The sequence below is a fragment of the Aquila chrysaetos genome, chromosome 22 (genome assembly GCF_900496995.4).
Source record: "Aquila chrysaetos chrysaetos chromosome 22, bAquChr1.4, whole genome shotgun sequence".
NCBI classification, from domain to species: Eukaryota; Metazoa; Chordata; class Aves; order Accipitriformes; family Accipitridae; genus Aquila; species Aquila chrysaetos.
In genome coordinates, this window is record NC_044025.1 from 9933200 (window position 1) to 9952988 (window position 19789).

The following is a 19789-nucleotide window of genomic DNA, read 5'->3' on the forward strand; positions in this document are numbered from 1 at the left end:
TCCCTTCTGGATCGAGCCCCGTTTTTCTCTCGTACTGTGGGATCACCTCTGGGGCTCTGGTCGGGGCACAGGGCGCTCGCAGGCCAGGGCTGCCAATGCCACCGCCCACGGGGCTCCGGCTGCTTTGTGGCTGGGACTTGTGAAGCAGCCAAATGAGAGCGTGGGCTCAGGCAGTGATGGCTTCCAGGGCAGGCGCTAATGCCCCCGCCGCCGCTTGCCGGGTGCAGGTGGGTGCTCTCTGCACGCTTCAGGGCAATGGGAGCCCATGAGGGTCCCACGGGGTGTCTGGTGCCCATGAACGGCATTGGCCAGAGAGGCTTCCTCGACTCTGCCTCAGTTTCCCCATCTTTGCCAGGCAGGTAGTTGTGGGGAACAGTTAGTTATTGTCCATAAAAAGCTTTGAAAAGACTCCTGCTGTTGTGTTATTATTATTAACAATAATGTCCTCCAGGCTTTATCATTGAAACTGCTGCTGGAAAGGGAAGTTTCTTATAGCCACAAATGGTTGAGCTTGATTTAGGGAGCCATAGTTTATCTGCGTAAAATCATTATAAATAAAATCGGTTTATTTACTGCTGCACTAAAGCAGACAGGAGCAATTACCAGTGCAATATTGCCATCTCCACCTCAGTCCCCAGCCCCCTCCATGCCAGCATAAAGCTCCTGGAGCTGTGGCTGCTGCTGATGGGAGATCTCCTGCCCCAAGCACCCTGCACCCTGGCAAAACCCTGCAAGGGGCCCCGCATGTCTCTCCTGCCTCACACAGGAACCCAGTGACGGCTTTTTGGGCAACAAGCTGAGCAGCCTCAGCACCCAATGGTGGTGGTGCTGATGGCAGGGAGGGCATTTGATGCACCTGATGGGAGACACCAGGACAGGAGAGTTTCAAGGAGGACCAGAACAGGCAGAAGCAGAGCTGGCCTGTAGCACAGTGAAGGTGACTGTCCCGTCAGCGGAACCCTGCTAACCCAGCTCTTGCAGAGGTGCCCCGAGGCTTGCTGACCTGTTTGGGACTGCTCAGTCCTGCGGTATGTCTGAAAACTCTGCCAGACAAGCAAATAGGAACCCAGAGCACCACAGACACCAAGAAAGGTGTTTGTATGGAAATAACCCTATTAGTTTCAAGAAAAAAAATAAGCAAAAGCAAAAAACCAAGAATCCCAATAGTTTGCAGTGGAGTGAATGCTGAATGGCCCTGGTAACGGCCTTCACTCCTGGAGGCTTGCAGGGATATTGATCTGGACTTCAGGCATCAGTGATGGGGTAATCCAGGAAAAACCCCATGAAAAGGTCCAGCAGTTAGTGGGACCGGCTTCCCCAGCTCCCCCACTCTGGCCTTGCCACCTGCTCCCGGCCAGACTGGTCCCACTGCTGCTCATGTGGGTGTCGAGACCCCGGAGCAGCAGGGCTGGGTGCTCACACCATCTCTGGTAGGGCCCGCGGACAGTGGCCCAGGACGGGACGGCAGCTCAGCTCGTCCGCTCTCGGGCCTTGCCGGCCCTGGACAAACCTGAACAGCAGCAAGAAACTGCACAGGGGAGGAGGTGGCTTTGGCCGTTTCATTTCAGAAGGGCTTGTTTTTGGGATGGCACTTTGGGAGGAAAAACTGGCTCTGTAGCAATACTGGGTTTGCAGGTAAAGCCAACAGCTCAGGACACACCGGGCTCGGGCTTGCACCTTGACCCGTGGGGGTGCACCCTGCTCCCCGTGGGGTCCCCACCACTTCTCCTTGTCCCCTGCCCCAGGCTCTGTATTTCTGATCCTGAGGGTGAGGCTGAAGGTGCCCCAAAGTGCATGGCCTTGTTAAAGGCAGGGAGGGCATTAAGGAGCCCATGGTGAGATCCCGCTTTCCTGCAATTGTACCCAGGGCGTTTTCCAACCCACAAGTAAATACATAGACCAGCTGAGCAGAACGGGATGGGACACCCCCATCCCACCCCATCGTCCCAGGGCCCTGCTCTCCCCCAGCCCTGGGTGCTGTGGCTGCAGCAGGAGAACCCCCCCCCCCCACTCCGTGGGGCAGCACTGACAGACGCCAAGTGCTTCGGGGCCCACGTGGCTTTAGCCCCTGGGAGAACCCAAGGATTGATACAGAATTGGGGTTGGAAAACAAAAGGAAACAAAGAGCATAAAATGATCTGCAAGACTCCAGTTCACTCTCAGGGGTGCAGAGGGCGCCTCTGCCACATACAGCACCGAGAATCATACAGAGCTGCAATATAGAGATCTTTCTATGTATATATTTATAGGTATGTATATATTTATAGTGCGCTGCATTTAAAACAGCCGGGCCTGCTTCTTCAGCTCGTTCCTCTTCCACAGGGCCAGGCGGTCGAACTCGGCGATGGTCATGCCGAAGATCTGGTAGAACTCCTCCTGGGAGAGGTGGCGCTGGGGAGAGACGGGATGCTGGGCCAGGGCTGGGGACCGTGGCCACCGCCCGGGGCCAACGGCCACCACACAGGCCGTATGGCTGCAGTGGGACGGGAGGGCAGGCGAGGGGGCCCGATGGCATCCCCTGCCTGGCTGGGTGCGATGGGGTGATACAACCCCCAGCAGCACTCACTTGGGAGAGGGGGAGCACCCAGCTCCCCCCTGCTCCTGCCAAACAAATTCATGCTGTGGGCATGAGGAACAGCTCTGCCAGGCCAGTGCGGCAGCAGGACCGCCGTGACAGTGTGCTGGCACACGTGTGCTCCTGGAGAGCCCCTCGCAGTCCCACACTGCCTGCTGGGGCTAAGGGGACACCCCGCAGGATCGCGTCCCTCTGAGGAGATTACCCGCCATGGAAAAGGCTCTCCTCACCTCTAACCGAGTCCTGTCCACATCTTTGGGCAGCTGGTTCCTCCCCCTCGTCTTCACTAGGAGCAGCTCGTAGGGGTATATCTGCACAGGGACAGCAAGACCACGGGGTAGCTCCAGAGCCAGAAGAGGACAGTTGGGGCACACCTGGGAAGGAGGCCATGGGGGCCACCAGGGCAAAGCCTGCTCCTGCTGTATTTAGCAGGATTTGGGTGGCACAGCTGCCTCCAGGGCTTGGATGGGACAAGGCAAGGGGGGACTCGCTCTCGGCGTGATCCTAATCCACCTTGAATCACCTTGGTGGCTCTGGAATAGCCTGCTCACTCTGTGAAACCGGGAGTGACCCAGGGAAGAGTGTGAGTAGGGGACCACCAGCACAACCACCCTTCTCTGTTCCTCACCCAGGAGACACTTCTGTTTGGCCAAGTGCTTAGGACCCTGGCAGGAGGGGAAGGACTCTGGTCCGAGCCCCACCGTCCCAGGACGGGGCTGTCAGGTGAAGGATGGAGGGGTATGAAGGTAGGGCTTTGTGGGCAGAGGGCAAAGCTTCCTCCTGAAGGGCCTGGGGACACAGGGACACGTCTCTGGGACTCCCTCTGGGTGGTACTTGCACCTCCGGCTGGCAGCTGCTCCTTGGAGCAGGAGCATCTTACCTTGTACTCTGTGGGGAGAGAGAAAAGACAAGAGAGACATGAGCCACGCTGACCCCTCTGCTGCCAGGATCCTCCCCCCAGGGCTGTGGGGACCCCCGCCTGTCTCCCAACTTCTCCCCCAAGCCTGGGCCTCATTTTCCATTTCTGCCTGCGGTGGGGTAGGCAGCCACACGGCCTCCGGCTCCATGCCTACAGGGTCCCCTGCCCACGCTGCTCCTCAGCCCGCGGCACTTTACCTCGCATCCCCCAGTTGACGGCATTCGTGCTGTCGTAGTGGAAAAGCTCGGCACTGGGAGGCTGCAGGAGGGATACAGGGAGGGAGGAGTAAGAGGGGGTCCCATCCAGATGCTCAGCATGGCACCCACCCACCCTAAAGCAGGACCCACTCCCCACACCTGGCAGTGGGGAAACTGAGGCACGAGGAGGTAAACTAACAAGTACAGGTCACACAGAGGCAGGACCAGGTCTCCCGACCCCCAGCAATTGCTATCCCAGGGTATAAAGCAAAGCTCTCATCCTGGGAAGCAACACCAGGGTCCCTCTGAAATGTGCTCTGCAGGACATTCAGGGCAGGTACCTCTGTCCTGCAGCGCCTGGACAGGGAACTTTGGTCCCTAATAAGGGTCATTTTGGATTGGCACAGACCAGCAGTGACAGCAGGGGTGCAAAGAAGCGGGGAGCAGGACACCCTAGTCATGAAAGGAGAGCACCAGGGGCTTTGAGGAGCCTGGGGAGAATGACGAAGGGTGCAGAGCTGCCTGGCAGCGGCAGGATGGAGGCAGGAGGCACTTACCCTGTGCAGCCCGTTCCTCCTGTAGGCAGGAAGGGAGGCCGATTTAGAAATGAGGGGATCTGCAAAGAAGCCACCAAGGTGCATAAGGGAAAAAGCAGGGGTGAGCCCCACACTGCAGCCACCCTACCCCTCTGCTCCCACATCGCTACCCAGCTCCACATTCACCCAGCTCTGTCTCCTTCCAGCTCCGACTCATTTCCAGCCTGGCTTCCTCCTGTGCTGATATTCCTCTCCCCAAAATCCCTTTCCCATGGCAGTCCTCCCACCTCACCCTTCAGTGCAACACAATCTTTGTTTCTCTGATTTGTCCTCTCCCAGTGCTGCCACCAGCTCTGCCCCGGTTCAGCTCTACCCTGGCCCAGCCTTTCAAGGGTACCTTCTTCTCTCCCCTTCTTCCCTCCCTGGTCCCAGCATCTCCTCCAGCTCAGGCTCTGGACCCCACAGCCACGCGGGCCGAGCTGCAGAGGGCTGCAGGCTCACACACTCACCGCTGTCGGCCAGGTAGTGTGTCCGGGGAGCTGCAAGGAGAGCAGAGCCGGGTGTCAGGGAGGACCGAGCACCCCGCGCCATGCAGAGCCGCCTTGGGGCATGCGGGTCCTCCTTGGGGCTCCCGGGAGCCCAGCAGGGCTGAGGGGCTCCCTGAGCACCTCTGAAGAGCCCCAGCTCCGTGAGGGCAGATGTGCCACGAGGAAAGAGGGCACGGAGCATGCAGGGGCATCTGTGCTGCCAGGCTCCCCAGTGCCCTAGCCCCCCCTGCAGCCCCGAGGGGACAGGGGCTGGGTGCCCTGGGTGCTGTGCAGTGTGAGCAGCGCAAGCAAGGAAGGCGACCCTGGGGCCAGTCAGCAGGTCTGGGGTGCCAGAAGGTCCCAGATATGCCATTAATGAGGAGGTACACACACAGCGAGTCCAAAACGGGTCAGAGCAAACCCAGCGCGGCTGTGCTGTGAGATTCCCAAGGGACCCTTCAACCACCCCATGAGGCACTTCACCAGGCTGCCGGGACAGACTGCAACACCCGCCGGGCAATGCCCCGTCCCAGCCGGAGCACAGGGAATGGATGGAGCCCTCCAGAGAGGAAAAGAGCTTCCCAAGTCCAATTCTGGTGCCCAGCACCTCTCCCACCACCCCTTCCCAGTCCCCTGTTCTCTCTCCAGCCCAGCAAACTTCCCACAGGGGCTGGGGCCGTGCCAGGTGGGATGGACACATGGGCAGGGTTGTCCTTACAGCCGTTGAGGGAGCCCTCGTAGCCAGCCGTGTGCAGGGCTTCTCTGCTGCTGGCCGAGCTGCGAGGGGGTGTCCAGGGGTCTGCGTAGGAGTTGGACCGAGCCTTCATCTCCTCCCTCAGGATCAGCCTGCCGATGCCGCTCTGGATCTGGGCAGGGGGGGAAAAAGCCACTTTGCATCCCTCCTTTCCCTGCCCGGCCCTCGCTGACCGCTGGCACATCGTGGCAGGGCACAGCATCTCCCATCTGCTCCCCCGTCCCTGGGGACGAGGTACTGGGCTGGGGTGTCTCGGCAAGGGGGTGCACTCCCCCTCCTTCAGACCGCGTGTTGGGGGTTGCCAAGGTGGGAGAGATGGCAGATGGCAGCAGGGATGCTGGTGGCCCCTTCTTGGGTGATGGAGCTGGGCTGGGCCTCCTCCCCAAAGCCGACCACCATGGGGACAGCTTGCTGCCGCTCTGCCCTGCCAGGCTGCGGGCAGGGAGATCACTCACCTTGTGCATGCCCCGGTCGTACCCGTCCTCCTCGCCTCCTGACGAGAACCTCCGGGCCCGGGGGGCTGCAAGGAGACAGGTGGGGTGGGTCAGATAGGGATGAAGGTGGAGACAGGTAGGGAGGAGACAGTCCCCAGCTGCATGGGGTCCCAAGGGCTGCCAGGATTTTGGGGTCACTTTGGCAGGTATCTCAGCCCAACCCCACTTTCAGGTCCAGACCCAACTCGGGGGAGCAGGGGAGTGTTACCTCCCAGGGAATGGCTGGGTTTGGGGGCAGGAATGGGTTTCCCTTTCCCCCAGCCCAATGGGGGACTGTTACCTTTGGGGGAGCCTTGGAAGGACCAGTACTCTGACTCAGAGTGGTAGTATGGGTCCGGGGAGTAGGCAGGGCTATACTTAGATGACTGCGCGATGTCTTCGCTGGTTTTGCTTTTCGTGGCTGCAGGGAGGTTGTCTGCAAAAGGAGCAGGCAGAGCTGTAAGGAGGACTCTGAGTCCCACCAGCAGGACTTGCAAAGATCCACCCTGGGTTGAAGGCAAATCCTCTTCCCTCCCCTCTCCCCAGTGGCCACCAGCAATTTTTGTCTGGGACGGCATGGAACAGAGCTGGGAATAATCCCTCTTCAAACTGCTGACACCTCCTGGAGACAAGGGTGCAGAAGCAGACAGTGGGGACGGTGACAAGCAGAGGGGCTGTTGCTGATGTGGCTGGGAAGGGACCCAAACGGCTCATAGCCCACAGCACCACGACAAGCTCTGGCTCCTGCATAGCGCTCACCCCAGCCCCAGTACCACCAGTGCCACCAACCTCCCCGTGCCCCTGTACCCCAGGCTGTCCCATCACCCGGAGGGCTATAACCGCACAGGTGGGAAGGTACGGAGGGAGGCTGAGACCCGGCGGGGAAAGGGCTCTCGGTGGGTTACTGCCAGGGAAGGCAGCAGTGGGCTGTGCAGCAGGAGCGAGGAGCAGTGGGGTGACCCCAGCAGCTCCGGCTCTGGCAGGGGCTCAGCCCCCCCATGGCAGGGCCACATGCAGGGCTCTGCTCAGGCTGGGGACTTGGCCTCGGAAGCACACATGAAAAACCCAAGGGTGAGCCCTGCTCCTTTCCCCCAGAGGCCGGGAGACTCGCAGGGGAAGGAGCGCCAAGGACAGACCGTGCGGCAGAGCCATCCCACCACCTCAGGCGCAGGGGACCCTGCCGACAGCAGCTACTTACAGCAGCGGGTGCAGCCAGCAGCGGGGCAGTGGGAGTTGGGCAGGTGGGAAGGGAGAGCCCAGGGAGAGAGAAGAGACACAGTTACTGCTCGGGGGGAGCTGCTGTCCCTCTACGTGCAGAAGCAAGCAGGGACAGTGCAAGCCAGCCCCGCTGAGAGACACCGAACACCCCTGTGCCTCCTCCCCACGCCTCAACACCCCCCCACGCCTGTTTCACCCTGGAGCGTCCATCCAGGATGGGCTGTGATTTTTCTCCAGGGCTCCATGTGAAACTGCAAATTACCTTCTTCGTCCCTTTCCCGAGGCTGCTCTGGCTCCTTCTATCAGCAAACAACGGCCACCCTTGTACCCTCTGCCACCCCTCCATGGCGTTGCTCCCCCTCCCCCAGCTATCCCTGGCTCCAGCACCACTGACAGCCTTCTCCTCCATCCCTCGCGAGAGCGATGAGGTCCAGAGCTGCCTTTTTCTAGCACTGAACCCTGCACTCTGCTGCCCGGAGGGGAATCAGGAGCATCAGCCCACCAAAGCCCAGCACCCCAACATCTCGCCTTGATGCCTGCTCCCATCTCCCACCCTGCCCCTAAACGTGACTCAGCCAGACCAAGTCCCACGCTGGTACCCTGCCCCGCTTCCCCCATGGAGCGGAGCCCGATGCACGGCAGGCAGACCGTACCGTGTCGCTTATAGATGGGTGGTTTCCTGTAGATGTTACTCTCGCCGGCAGCTGGTGGAAGAAGAAAGAAAGGGAAGAAAGAAGGAAAGAAGGGAGGAAGGGAAGGTCAGCATGGGTGTGCTCAGCGCGGACAGGACGGAGGTCCTGCAGGAGACGCTACCCCTATGCCACATTTCCATCGCACAACTGCCTCCGGGTCCACGTGTCCCACGGGAGCGCAGCACCGGGCCAGGCCCAGGCGGGCTCTGGGACGGGCAGCAGGAGCACGGTCCCGGGGCTGCCCTCGGGCAGCGGTGTGCACGGAGAACATGCAGTGAGCGCCCCAGCATCAGCATGCACCGCGGGGCGGCGGGCGCTGCCAGCCCCGGGAGGGAGCGGCACAGCCAGGAACCACCGGCCGCCCCTGCCAGCCGGCAGCAATGCACCACGGCTCGCGCTGGTGTGGTTTCTCAGGGGTGCCAGCACCCGCAAGAACCGCCTGCGAGCTAACTGGGGCGAAACAACATCAGCCAAAGCCTCTTTCCGCAGCAGAGAGAGAAAACAGCGAGCTGGGAGGGAAAGCGAACTGGAGCCTGGTGCTGAGAGCTACAGCCCCCGCGCAGGGGCCAGGCAGCGGAGCTGGCGGAGCAGGGAGGGGGCCATCCATAAACCACCGACCGTCAGCGGGAGGGCAGGGCGGGCGGCGGGGCCAAGCCCTGGCAGGGATGGGATGGGATGGGATGGGAGCAGGGGACCATGGTGGGGAGCCGCTGGGTGTCCTCACGGTGCTGTCCCAGGGCATCGGCTGTACGTTGTGGAGGGTTCCACACTTTGGAGGACAAGGGCAGCGGGAGATGCCTACGGCTGAGCAGGGTGGTCTGGGGCTCTGGCCCCCCTGCAAGTGCTGAAGGATGGATGGGCAGCTCTGCCTGCTTCCCTCCCCACTCTCCCTTTCTGCCCACTCCGTCCCCATCCCCATGGGCTCTGCGTGGCCGGGAGCGGGTGGTGGCCCTTACCTGGTGGCCCCCTGCAATCCCTGCAGAAGGGGAGCAGGCATCTGGCAAGCCCAGAAGACTCTGGGGGGAGGGAGCAGCGGGCCCTAGGGGGAGTATAAAATAGTCATCTGTAGCGGATGGGTGCGGAAAGGCCTCCGGCAGACACGCTTCGGCTCGTGATCCTGGGGGGGGAGGCAGGGGAGGGGGCAGGCTCTCCGCAGGGGACTCATCTTTGTGTGGTGGGTGGAGGAAGGTCAGGGAAGAGGGAGAAGAGGGACATTGCAAGGATCAAGCAGACTGGGCAGCTCTGGGATGTCTGGGTGGTGATGGGGAGGGAGGAGGGTTCAAGCTGCAGGTCCTGTTTATGGATGGCCTCTACCAGGGGTAGATCCTGCTGCCAGCTGGCTCTAGGCAGGCGGCGGAGCTACGCATGCGACACAGGGGGGACGGCACATGCGGGCATGCCACAGACACGGCGCTTCCCTGGGGACCGGGGCGCTCCAGAGCCTACCTGGGATGTGGAAATGCTTGGGTGCTTGGTATGAGGTTGGAGTGGAGGACCTCACATCTAACTGGCTATAGTAGGGGGAGCTGCGCCCGCTCTCGGTGCCTACGCGGTGCCGAGCAGAAGCAGCCATAAGTGACCGAGAGAGAGAACAAGAGGCAGAAGAAAATGGGTGTTAAATGCAGTGGTGTTAGAAGAGCGGGGGGCGATGGGGACGTGCGCCTGGCTGTGGTCCAGGATGGGGCGTGATGGAGCAAGGGGAGATTTCCCGCATCTCCGGAGGAAGGCGGGATGCAGAGGAAACCCCACGTGTGGGTGCTGTTACAGGGCAGCAGGCTGCCCCACCGCTGGTGAGAGGAAAGCCGAGCGTGCTGCAGAGGCAAACGGTGACGAGCCCGTGGCGGTGCAGCGTAGGGGGTAGCTCAGGGAATGCGGGACCTCCAGACTTACTGACCTCGGATTTTCCCAGTCGTTCCTCCCCGGCTCCGAAGGACAGGAGACATGGCACAGACACACTCTGCTTCCCCCTGACATGCTCCAGGGCATGCACACACATGTGTGTGTGTGTGTAAGGACCCCCTTTACAGCACTGGCTGGGCAGAAGCACTCTCGTGCACACCCCTCCCAGAGCTACCAAGCCAGCTGTGGCGTCTTTACTGGACCTGAGGGGTCACCTCCCTCCCCACCACATCCTCCATGAGCCCCAACTCAGGTCTGAGCCAGAACAAAGCCTCCTCGGCCTCTCCTCTCTGTTCGCAAGACGAGAGTCGGGGGAACACAGCACACAGCAAAGCTGGTCACTGCCCGACAACTCTTGTTGCTGTCAGCCCCCCACTGACCCCCCCAGGCCTCCTGCCTGCTTGCCAGAGGAGGGACCACTGAGGTCCCCTGGGAGAAGCAGGGGACAGTTTGGTGACCCCACTCCAGTTGGGGGTCTGAGCTTAGCCCAGCCTGGAGTTGCAGCTGAAATCCTCACCTGAACGGTAGAAATGGTGGGGGGACCTTGGGATGGTGGGGGACATGCCCTGGCGGCTGTAGGTGGGGGAGTCAATGTAGCCAGGGCTGGAGGCTCGCCTCTGCCGCATGTCAAAGCTCTCGTAGATGTCCTGGGGATGGCGAAAGGCATGGAAAGAAGCGGGGTTAGAGCTGGCAGGATGAAGGACGAGGCAGGTCAGTGCCTCGGCCGCCCTGTGAGGAGGTGTCCCATGGATGGGGGTCCCCATGCTTGTGGCAGCCCAGGAGGGTGCATGCTTTGCGGTGTGACGTGCAGGGCAGCGTGCATGCCCTCCACAGCTGGAGGGGTCCCCAGGCTGCTCTGCCTCCCTGCTGCCGAAACGCAGGCAGCAAAGCCCAGGGTTTGGGACCAGGTGACAGTGTCCGTCGAGAGGCTTTCATCCCCTTGCCTAGAGATAGTCCCCTTCCCCTGCGCTTGTTGCCAGTTACTGGTGTCCCCCTCCACGGGGCAGAAGTGGCACTCTGGGTCCACTCTGCCAGGAAGGATTTGCTTGCTGCTATCCCCGGGGGCCTGAAGGACAGGACCCTGCTGGACAGGGTCCCCCGTCTCCCACCACATCAGGGCAGCACCCGGGTGGGGGGACGTTCAGCAGAGCCCCCAGTGATCCCTGGGCAAAGGGACGCCCTGTGGTGGCAGCAGGTGCCAGAAGCCCCGGTGCCCACCGGGGGCATTACCTGTGAATATGGGGAGAGGGTCCCCAGGGACTGGAGGCGGCAGGAGGCAAAGTGGGGGGGGGGGGGGGGGGGAGAGAGAGAGAGAGAGAGACAGCACACGGTTAAGGAGAGCAGTGACAGACTGAGGTCCCACAGCAGCCCGTTTTCCCCATGTTACAGCCTCATCACAGCTGCCAGGCAGTGAGGGTGGCTGGTGGCACAGCCAGAGCCCAGCTATGGCAGGACGCAGGGCAGGGAGCCCCCGGCCAGGAGGGGAGCTGGTGTGAGGATGGCACCTCCTGAATCGGCAGCCTGCACCCCTTCTCAGAGACCTCGGTGGAGTGGCTGCAAGGGGGGGGAAGGCAGTTGCTGGCCCCGCGGTGCTCCACAGTGGGCCATGGCCATGCTGCCTGCACCATCACCGGGTGGGCTGGAGGAAACCAGACTTGTGACAAGCCTTGGGACTGGAGATGTAAGAGATGCTGCTGCTGGCCATTACAAAGTCCTCTTCCAGGATGACCTCAGGTCCCCCATCTCTGTGTGAGCTGCTCAGACCCTCTTCTTCCATGGACTTACTGAATTCATCCAGCAGCCCCAGCCTGCCTGGGGGAGTGGGATAGGGCAATCCCACGCCACGTGCTGCTTGGGCATCATCTCATCACACGCTTGCAAAAACGGACTGACCAAGCCCCCTTCCCCTGGCTGTGGGGCCAGCACCCAACGGGGCAGCCCTGCCGTGCCGGGGCTGGGTGGCCAGGAGGATTGCCTGCCAGGGGCCAGGCTTTGGCCTGAGCCTGCTGGCTGTCTGTCCCTCCACGCCGGAGGGATGCACGAGTGCTGCACGCCCTCCTCCTCTCCTGCTGTGGGCTGCGATGGGTGAGCTCTCTGCCACATCACTCCCAAGGGTGACGTCTCCTCCTGCGCAGCGCTGTCTGTCCCTGCACGTCGGGTCTGCGGCACAGTGTGGGCAGGGCGCTGCCATCAGCTGATAAGGTCACTGGTTTCTTTCTTACTCTACAGCACCACCACCAAGATTTCCCTTCCAGCCCAGGCCCTCTTTCCAGTGACAGGGAGCCTCTGGGAGAGGTCTTACCCCTGCTCCTGCCTCCCTGCAGCATTCCCACTGGAGTGAGCAAACCCACGTGACGTTTTCCCCATTGCCCCGAATCAGGGCCCGGCTCCCTGCGCAGCCCGGCATTTGGCGTATCGAGACTCAGTACCTCCCCATAGCTATATCTTTCCAGCGTCTCATCCGACGTGTATCTGTGATAGGGCTCGTAGGAAATGAGGTCAGGACGCTGCACTTCATAGATGGCTTTAATCTTGGGAAGAGCTGCCAGGTCTTTGTAATTAAGGATCTCATTATCCACTTTAGCCTAGGGAGAGGGAGAGACAGACAGAGAGACGGAAAGGAAGAGGAGGAGAGAAGGAAGGGAAGGTTGGAGCGCACAGTGTGGAGCCAGCACAGAGCAGACAGAGCCCACCGTCACCCCAGCAGCAGGAAGAGGTAAGAGGAGATGCCTGAGAGGCAGCAGAGGGAAAGGGCAGAGGAGCTGGGATGGTGGGACTGTGCCCCTCCGAGCGCTCCTGGTCTGTGCCAATGGCACTGGCAGCACGGCATGCTTCTGGGGCAAGGGTGCATGGGCTGTCCGTGCTTGTCCCCAAAAGTTGGGCTTGTCCCTTGGGAGATGCCTCACAGTGCGGAACAACCCTGGGAACTGCTGCGCCCTTCCCTGGGGCCGGAGCATCCGTCCTGCCCTGTGCTGAGGAGGGCCAGAGCTGTACTTACGCAGATGACACGGTTCGGGGAGCCGATGCTGGAACCGGGGGGTGAGATGGAGGTTTCTGACGTCCTTCTGTGCTGTGGAGGCAGAAAAGCGGAGGACATGTGAGAGCATGGTGAGGAGGGACCCACAATGCTGGGTGCAGCGAGTAAATCGTTGGTTTTGGGGCTGAATTTCACTCAAGGTCCAGTTCCTCTGCCCTTTCATGTACTTGCTGCCGGTGGCCATGGCCGTTGCAGGCCACCCTGCTGTCCAGCTTTGCACTCTGGCCTCTCTCGGGGCCAGATCCGGAGTCAGGCGAGTGGCCCGGCAAGACCCAGCAGGCAGCTCTCCCCGTGGGCACAGAGGGAGCAACAGCTCGAGGGGTGCGGAGGGGTTGGTGAGGGGACTGCTGTGCCCCCTCTCCGCCTGAGGCAGGTCCCCACTAACAGCCGTGGCCACAGCCACCCGCCGTCCTCTGGGCAGCGTGGACGGAGCTCGTGCCAGCCTCGGGAAGCCACCCCGGGCTTGGACACCGCCACAACAGTTCACCTCCAGCAGGGACTCGGGGGCAACATCACCTGAGACGTGCCACCTCTCGGAGATGACCCTCACCCTGCTGCCTACCTTTAGCTTCTTCTCTGCTCTGGCCGCCTGCTTGCAGATGGGGTGCCACACTTCGGAGCCTGAAACGCAGCAAAGGGAAGGTGTTTCAGCTCACCCCTGCTGCTAGGGATCGTCCAGCTCCCCCTGCCATGGGGGAGTCCCGTCCTGTCCCTGCCGCCTCCAGCACTGACTTGCAGCCCACGGTGCCCCCGGGGGGGATGTGTCAGTGCTCTCCGTAGCAGCAGCCGCATTGAGCAACCGGTGTTATAGGAGTGCAACCCTGCATGCTGGGGCGGCAGCTCCTGGGGGGCCCTGCAGGGGCACGAGGTAGGAACCAGAGTCTCTCCATGGGGAGCAGAGCAGGAGGGAGGCAGTGAGCCCCGAGGATGCAGATGGAGGTCACCTGCTGGGTCCCACCAGCTTTCCTGGGTGCCTTCTCCACTACAGGGCAGCCACAGGCACGTGCCCCATGGGGCAGTGGGGACTGGCGTCCCTACTAAGAGACGAAACGGCTCCCAAGCACCGAGATGTAGTGGCCAACACTACTAAACTGTGACAGCAAACCCAGGTGTGGTTTTGGCGCAGCCCAACCAGTGCTTAGCCAGGCAGCTCCTGCTGGTTAAACCCGGGGTAACACTGAGCCCAGGGCATCCACAGCCCCTCGCACGCCCTCTGGGCTGGAACCAGCAAAGCCACCGAGCTTTGCCCAGGTGTGCCCAGGGATGGATGCTGAGCACACCCATCCTGCTGTGCATGACAGGGCCTTACTGAGACCCCCACTCTCGCTCTCTCAGTGCACAATTCCCCTTTGCCACCCATGGGATCATTAGTGAGACAGGGTGACAGGCAAGCACAGGTTACTGACAGAAAACAAACCTTCCCTCTGCGCTGGAAATAGCCCCTAAGGCAGCTCCAGGCAGGGATGAGCTCCTGCCAAACCCAAACCCAAACCATCCAGCTGTGCCAAGTGAAAGCCTTACCCCTCCGGTGCTGCTCGCAGCATAACCCAGACAGGGGCAGTTGGGGGTGGTGGGGAAGGGGTCCTGGACCACCCTCCCCTGGGGTTGGGGAGAAGAGGGAGCCAGACACCCAGCACCTATCCCAGCCTCTATTCACTGGGTGCAGGCCAGGGACACATCCAGGCATGCCCGGCAGCACTTCCCAGCTGTGCAGGGAGACTCCCAGTGACAAAAATCTGCCGATGATGAACAAAGTCTCCTCCAGCTCATTGGCAGGGAAGGTTTCATGGAGAGAAATGATTGCCACGTGGCCCAGGAAGAGCGCAAGGGCTGGGGAACAGCAGAGAAGGGGTCTCTGGCATTGCTGCACAGAGACGCCCTTTCGGCACCGATTGCCCTAAGGGCCTGAACCCCAAACGCCCCCACAGCCACCACACCGGTCCATGCCCTGACATGGGGCAGGGGAGTCCCTCAGTGCAGCGGGATCCCTACCTGTGAGGTACATCTCCTCCCCTTCCGTGAACATCTGGTGGCAGCGGACACATCTGGCACAGGTGGGGTGGTAGTGCTTCCCTCCTGCCTGCAAGGGCAAGCAGAGAAGAGAGGCCCCTGAACAAGGCAGGACATGGTGACCTGCTCGTGTCCCTGAGGGCACGTGGCCCTGGCATCACTTGGTGCTGCAGACAACGACAAAGTGAATGGGGCAAAACTGCCCCGGGTGGCCTCAGAGACCGCCACAACACATGGAGAAAACCAGAGACCACTTCATCACTAATACTTCTCACCTGCTGGACTACAAGTCAGACTGGGAACCTTCTGCTCTCCTTGAACTGTCCAACACACAGGAAAGCAGAGCCAGGAGGTCCCAAACCCCCAAGGAAGGTACCCCTACAAACCTCACCCCTAATAAATTGTCCTTGCGCTCTGGAAATAACTGAGACCCTCTGCAGCAAGCAGCCATTGCTTTGCACCAGCTCTATTCCTCTACAGCTTTGAAGAGAAACAGCAAATTTGGCCCAGGATGTCGCAGCAGGGAAGCAATAAAAGGAGAAGGCCCCAAAGATAAATCTCACAATGCACAGGCTTCCTTTTGCTGTCAAACCCTCCCTGGCTACCATTGCCAGCCCCTCTCCCTCAAGAAACTTTTCTCCTTCCGTGAAGCCATGCCCAAACTTCAGCTCTAGCGAGATGCTATTCCCCAGCTGAGCGGGAGCTGGGCTGCTCCCTGTGCTCTTTGACAGGGATAATAGCTTTAATTGGTAGCTTGTTTCCTCTCAAAGTGTCTGCTAGCATTTCAATTACAGGCTTATTTTCTGGGCTGGGAGCTGGGAGGCAGGAGCTGGCTCAGGGCAGGAGGAATCTGGGCTGCGCTGTTAGAGCTCGACCCCAAAGGACATTTTACTCCCATAATAATCCAAGAGAAGAGGAAGGATAATTCAAGACAGCAGAGGGAAGATGAGGCTCTTGCTGACAAAGAAGGGGGTTATGACAGACGGGGCTGCAGCCGGTTTGAAACAGAGAGGATTAACAGGAAACTTTGCTGTGAGGATAACTGAGAATCTGCCAGTTGGTTGCCCATAAAAACCAACCTGGAATTCAACATCCTTGGGATGCAGATGGCAGCCAGTGGCTTTTGCCCTCCAGTTTATGCCAAAAATGAGTGGAAGGTTTTAGGGCAGGCAGGGGAGACGAGTGGGAGAGTTTGGACCCCTCTTCCTTTCATTGCAATGCACCCCAATCCAGGGAGGGGACAGCCCTGCACCCCAGGCACCTCCCTGTGCCAGCCGGCAGCAGCACAACGTACTTCTGGGCTGGCCCGAGTGAGCCCACAGCCCAAACATCCCCGGTTGGCACCCAAAAGCTTGATAACATGGCAGGAAAGTCACCGGTGGGAGGGCTGCAGAGACAGACCTACCGTGAACGCAGAGGATCAGCAGGGAAGGCCCCAGCCCCAGTCCCCCAGGCTCTCCAGCGGGATGGGAGAGGCCCCCACGGCAGCCCCAGCAAGAAGCCACCCTGAGCCCCGGCCCAGCCACGGCACCCCACGGCAGGGGCTTGCACTGAACGCTTCGCCAGCCTGAGCAAACACACCTGCTGGTTCCAGGCTATACAGATCCTAAACCAATTTTACCCCTAAAAGCCTCATCTGGAGCCCCTGGTGTCAGTGACATTGTGCTAACGGGCTCATCGTGTATCACGCCCGTTGCTCCAGGGAGCTGACCCACCGCCCCACCGAGGCAGAGGCTCCCGAAGGACGGCCAGTTCCTCCCGCTCTGCCCGAGCCCCTGTGCACAAAGCCCTGCCTCGGCACCTGCCCACCGCAGCACCGAGCCAGCACCCACCAGCCAGTGCACCCGCGGCAGACGCAATGAGCTGCATCAATTAGAGGAGACGGCCATAAACACAGGGAAAAGAGATGAAGAATAACCCCGGTAAAGCCCAGCTCCTACTCACTTCAAGGCAGCGTGCCTGCAGTTCCCATCACCTGTATTTCCAGCTGGCTAGAGACAGCTAACGCAGGGGACATGGGGCCCTGGTGACCGATGTGCCACCTTCCCCAGTCCCTCTCTGAATCTGGGATGGGTTTGGTGCTCTTGGACCCTGTTAGTACCTGCAAAGGCTTGGTGTGCTGACAGTAAGGAAAAAAACCCTCATATATATATACATCTTTTCCTATCTAGACTATATGGGCTGCTGTCGCAGGTCAGACAATGCCAAAAGGGGATGCCTTGCAGATCGGTGTGTGGATGTAGAAGGAGGCTGGCTGCTCCCCCAGCAGTATGCACCAGCCCAGTCTCAACTTTCATTTCAACACAGACCTTCTCCAAAAACTACCCATCTCAACACGCACCACTCCTCCTCAAGGAGCAACTCTCCAAACCATGCACAAACCTTTTTCCTTTTACATTGGTTAATACTACAGCTCGTAAAAGGCTGCTAGAGGCTGCAAGGGAAGAGACCTGCTCGTTATCACTTCGGGTCCCTTAAAGACTCATTAATCATCCAAGCCTGGCTGCGCAGCTCAGAGCGGTTGGGAAAGCCCGGAGGCTGCCGGGATAGCACGAGAAGGCTCCTTAAGGCCTAAAATTATTTAAAGGCATCCTTTCCATTTCACGCTCTGCCAGAGAAGACAATTAAAGCCTCTGGTTTTACAGATCATTCAATACTGCGAGCAGGCACGTACCTGGGGAGGGTGGGGAGCGCGGGCTCAGCCCTGGCCGTGGGGAGGCAAGGGGTGCCCGCAGTGCCTGCAGGTTCCGTGGTGCTCACCCGGCACAGCCCTCCGGCACCCAAACCCTACGCTCCTCTCGGCTCCATGACGGCACCTGCGAGGAGGTGGCAGCTCGGCTCTGCCCACAGGGACCCGGGTGCCAAGGCGCGTTACTTCCAGCCCACGGTGTCCCATTGCACAAGGAGGGCTCCCGTGCCCCGGCGTGGGTGCGGCAGGCACGGTGCTAATGTGAGATGACTGCTGTCCAGAGCATCTTGTGGCATTCAGCCAGCTTCTTCCCATGGCCTGGCATGGGTGGGCAGAGCTGGCTGGCCCCTCCAGCCAGAAAGAGCCAATGTTGGGAGCAGAGCTGGGGATGGAGGGCACAGGGGGAGGCGGAGAGAACTAGAGCTACTGCCAGGACAAGAGCCAGGGGAAATGGAGGTGAGGGAGAAGAAGGAGGGCTGTTCCCTCGTCACCGTCCCAGGGCTGTCTCCAGCTTGAAGGTGGGCTGCCACTACCCCACCCGTCATGGCCTGCAGAGCTGCTCTCTATCCATCCCCTCAGACATGCAGCGGCAGGAACATCCTACGCTCGTCCTGACTCCACTGTGGTTGCACCAAGCAAGGAAAACCCCGAGAGCAGTGCAACAAGTGGCTCGGAGGCAGTGGTGCCCGATGGTGCCAGACAGGCTGGCAGCACAGCCTTCGAGCCCGGGGCAGGGGTCCCAGGCCCCCTCTGGCTCCTCTCACCCACCCTCACCCACTGAACATCCCATACCGTGTAACACGCAGCCTGCTTGCCCTGCTGGGATGGCTGAGGATGCTCTGTCTTGGCACGGGGTTATCAGGAACCCAAACACCCAGGGGAACAGCAGCAGGCCTTCAATGTCAGGGGAGCCTCTGGCTTCACCCTGCTCCATTCGGACATTTGCTGATCAAGTAGCCCCATGATGGGCGGCTGGCCCGCGGCAGCGGCTGCAGTGCTGAGCTCACGCTCACAGCAGCCAGTGCTGGGACTGCTGCCGAAGCCTGGAGTCAGCAGAAAGTCTTCCCAGGCAGAGGCAGCTCCCTGAAGAGGGAGAAGATGCTGGAGGGCTCCTGGCACCTGGCTCCAGTTTCAGGGGAGGTTCCCTGGCCAGTCTGGGTGCTCTCAGGCCAGCCCAGCCAGCAGGACTAGAGAGGGTGACGACTTCTTGGCAGGCTGTGAGTGAAACAGGCTGGACGTGTCCTGGAACAGCTCTCAGCAGGCTGGAGACCTACACAGCCGCTGCCACTCCAGCCCACAGCACCTGTGGTCTGGCTCGCTGTGGAGGCACGGTACCTCTGATTTTGGGATACAGCTTCCTATCGCTGCTGTCTCAGGACGGCAGAGATGTGGGTGCCAATGCCACCCCAGGAGCACTTCCCTTCTGCTCAGCTGCGCAGAGGGGAAGGTCTCAGGAGTGACTGAGCACGCTTTCAGCATTGCTGCCTCTACGCCACCACAGCCCAGCTCCATAGTATCACCAGGGGGTCTAAAAATCACAACAGGCTTCATTCTGACATCTTTCTCTACGCCTCCTGAGCCTTTAGTTTACCCCCAGACAGATTTTCTGGCTTTTTTTTAACCCTGCAAACATGGGGCTAGAAACAGAAAGCATGAGAGGACACCTCACCTCCAGGAGCAGGGACCACAGGCAGGATGTGACCACCTGGCTGACGGGAAGGACCAGCCCTTGTGGACCTCTGTGCCCCTCCCCAGCAGCAACTCCCACTCCCCTTGCCAGCTGTGCAGCTCCACCATCACCCAAAACATGCTCCACGGCCACCTGCACCCATGCTTTACTGCGGGATCCCCATGGGATCCCCGCACCCCTCGGTGGCTCTGCCAGAGCAGGTCCTGCTGGCCAGCGACGCGATGAGCAAAGCCCCCTCCCTATTTGGCCCAGGGAAGAGGACCCCCCGCTCCGGCTGCTGCCCCGCAAAGGGGTGCGCCATGGGGACGGCTGCCCGTGGGCAGGGTGCTGCAGGAGCGGGCAGCCGTGCTGGATGTGTTTCCAAGGCAACAGGCAGGCTGCCTGCACAGGGATGCGCTCAGAAGGCGGGCTGGGGTGAGCATGGTGGGGACACTCCGGAGTCTGGCACGGCAGCAGCTGGTTAAGGCTGGTGTTCCCACATCTTGGGCTCCAGACACGTCTCAGCACACCCTGGCCACTGTGTGCTCTGGCTGCTTCTGGAGCTCCAGTATCCAAGCCACCTCTCCAAAGGTC

At 60.6% G+C, this 19789-nt stretch overlaps 1 protein-coding gene across 12 annotated transcripts in view; it reads right to left on the bottom strand.

The window, feature by feature from the left end:
• Positions 1 to 2224: 2224 nt before the first annotated feature.
• Positions 2225 to 19789, bottom strand: part of ABLIM3 (actin binding LIM protein family member 3) — a 57141-nt gene continuing 39576 nt past the window's right edge. For 3 of the 12 annotated variants that reach the window (XM_029998083.2, XM_029998082.2, XM_029998081.2), the window contains exons 7-23: positions 14820 to 14907; positions 13390 to 13448; positions 12789 to 12860; positions 12220 to 12375; positions 11021 to 11050; positions 10308 to 10437; positions 9338 to 9436; positions 7853 to 7903; positions 6283 to 6417; positions 5964 to 6028; positions 5473 to 5620; positions 4737 to 4766; positions 4249 to 4307; positions 3692 to 3752; positions 3456 to 3463; positions 2806 to 2886; positions 2225 to 2391 (exon numbers count right to left, since the gene is read on the bottom strand). In XM_029998083.2, coding sequence (XP_029853943.1) covers positions 2278 to 2391; positions 2806 to 2886; positions 3456 to 3463; positions 3692 to 3752; positions 4249 to 4307; positions 4737 to 4766; positions 5473 to 5620; positions 5964 to 6028; positions 6283 to 6417; positions 7853 to 7903; positions 9338 to 9436; positions 10308 to 10437; positions 11021 to 11050; positions 12220 to 12375; positions 12789 to 12860; positions 13390 to 13448; positions 14820 to 14907 — 1386 coding nt within the window. In that variant the 3' untranslated portion in view covers positions 2225 to 2277. The remainder of the gene's footprint in view (positions 2392 to 2805; positions 2887 to 3455; positions 3464 to 3691; positions 3753 to 4248; positions 4308 to 4736; positions 4767 to 5472; positions 5621 to 5963; positions 6029 to 6282; positions 6418 to 7852; positions 7904 to 9337; positions 9437 to 10307; positions 10438 to 11020; positions 11051 to 12219; positions 12376 to 12788; positions 12861 to 13389; positions 13449 to 14819; positions 14908 to 19789) is intronic. The other 9 variants (XM_029998084.2, XM_029998089.2, XM_029998088.2 and 6 more) reach the window with 9 other exon arrangements.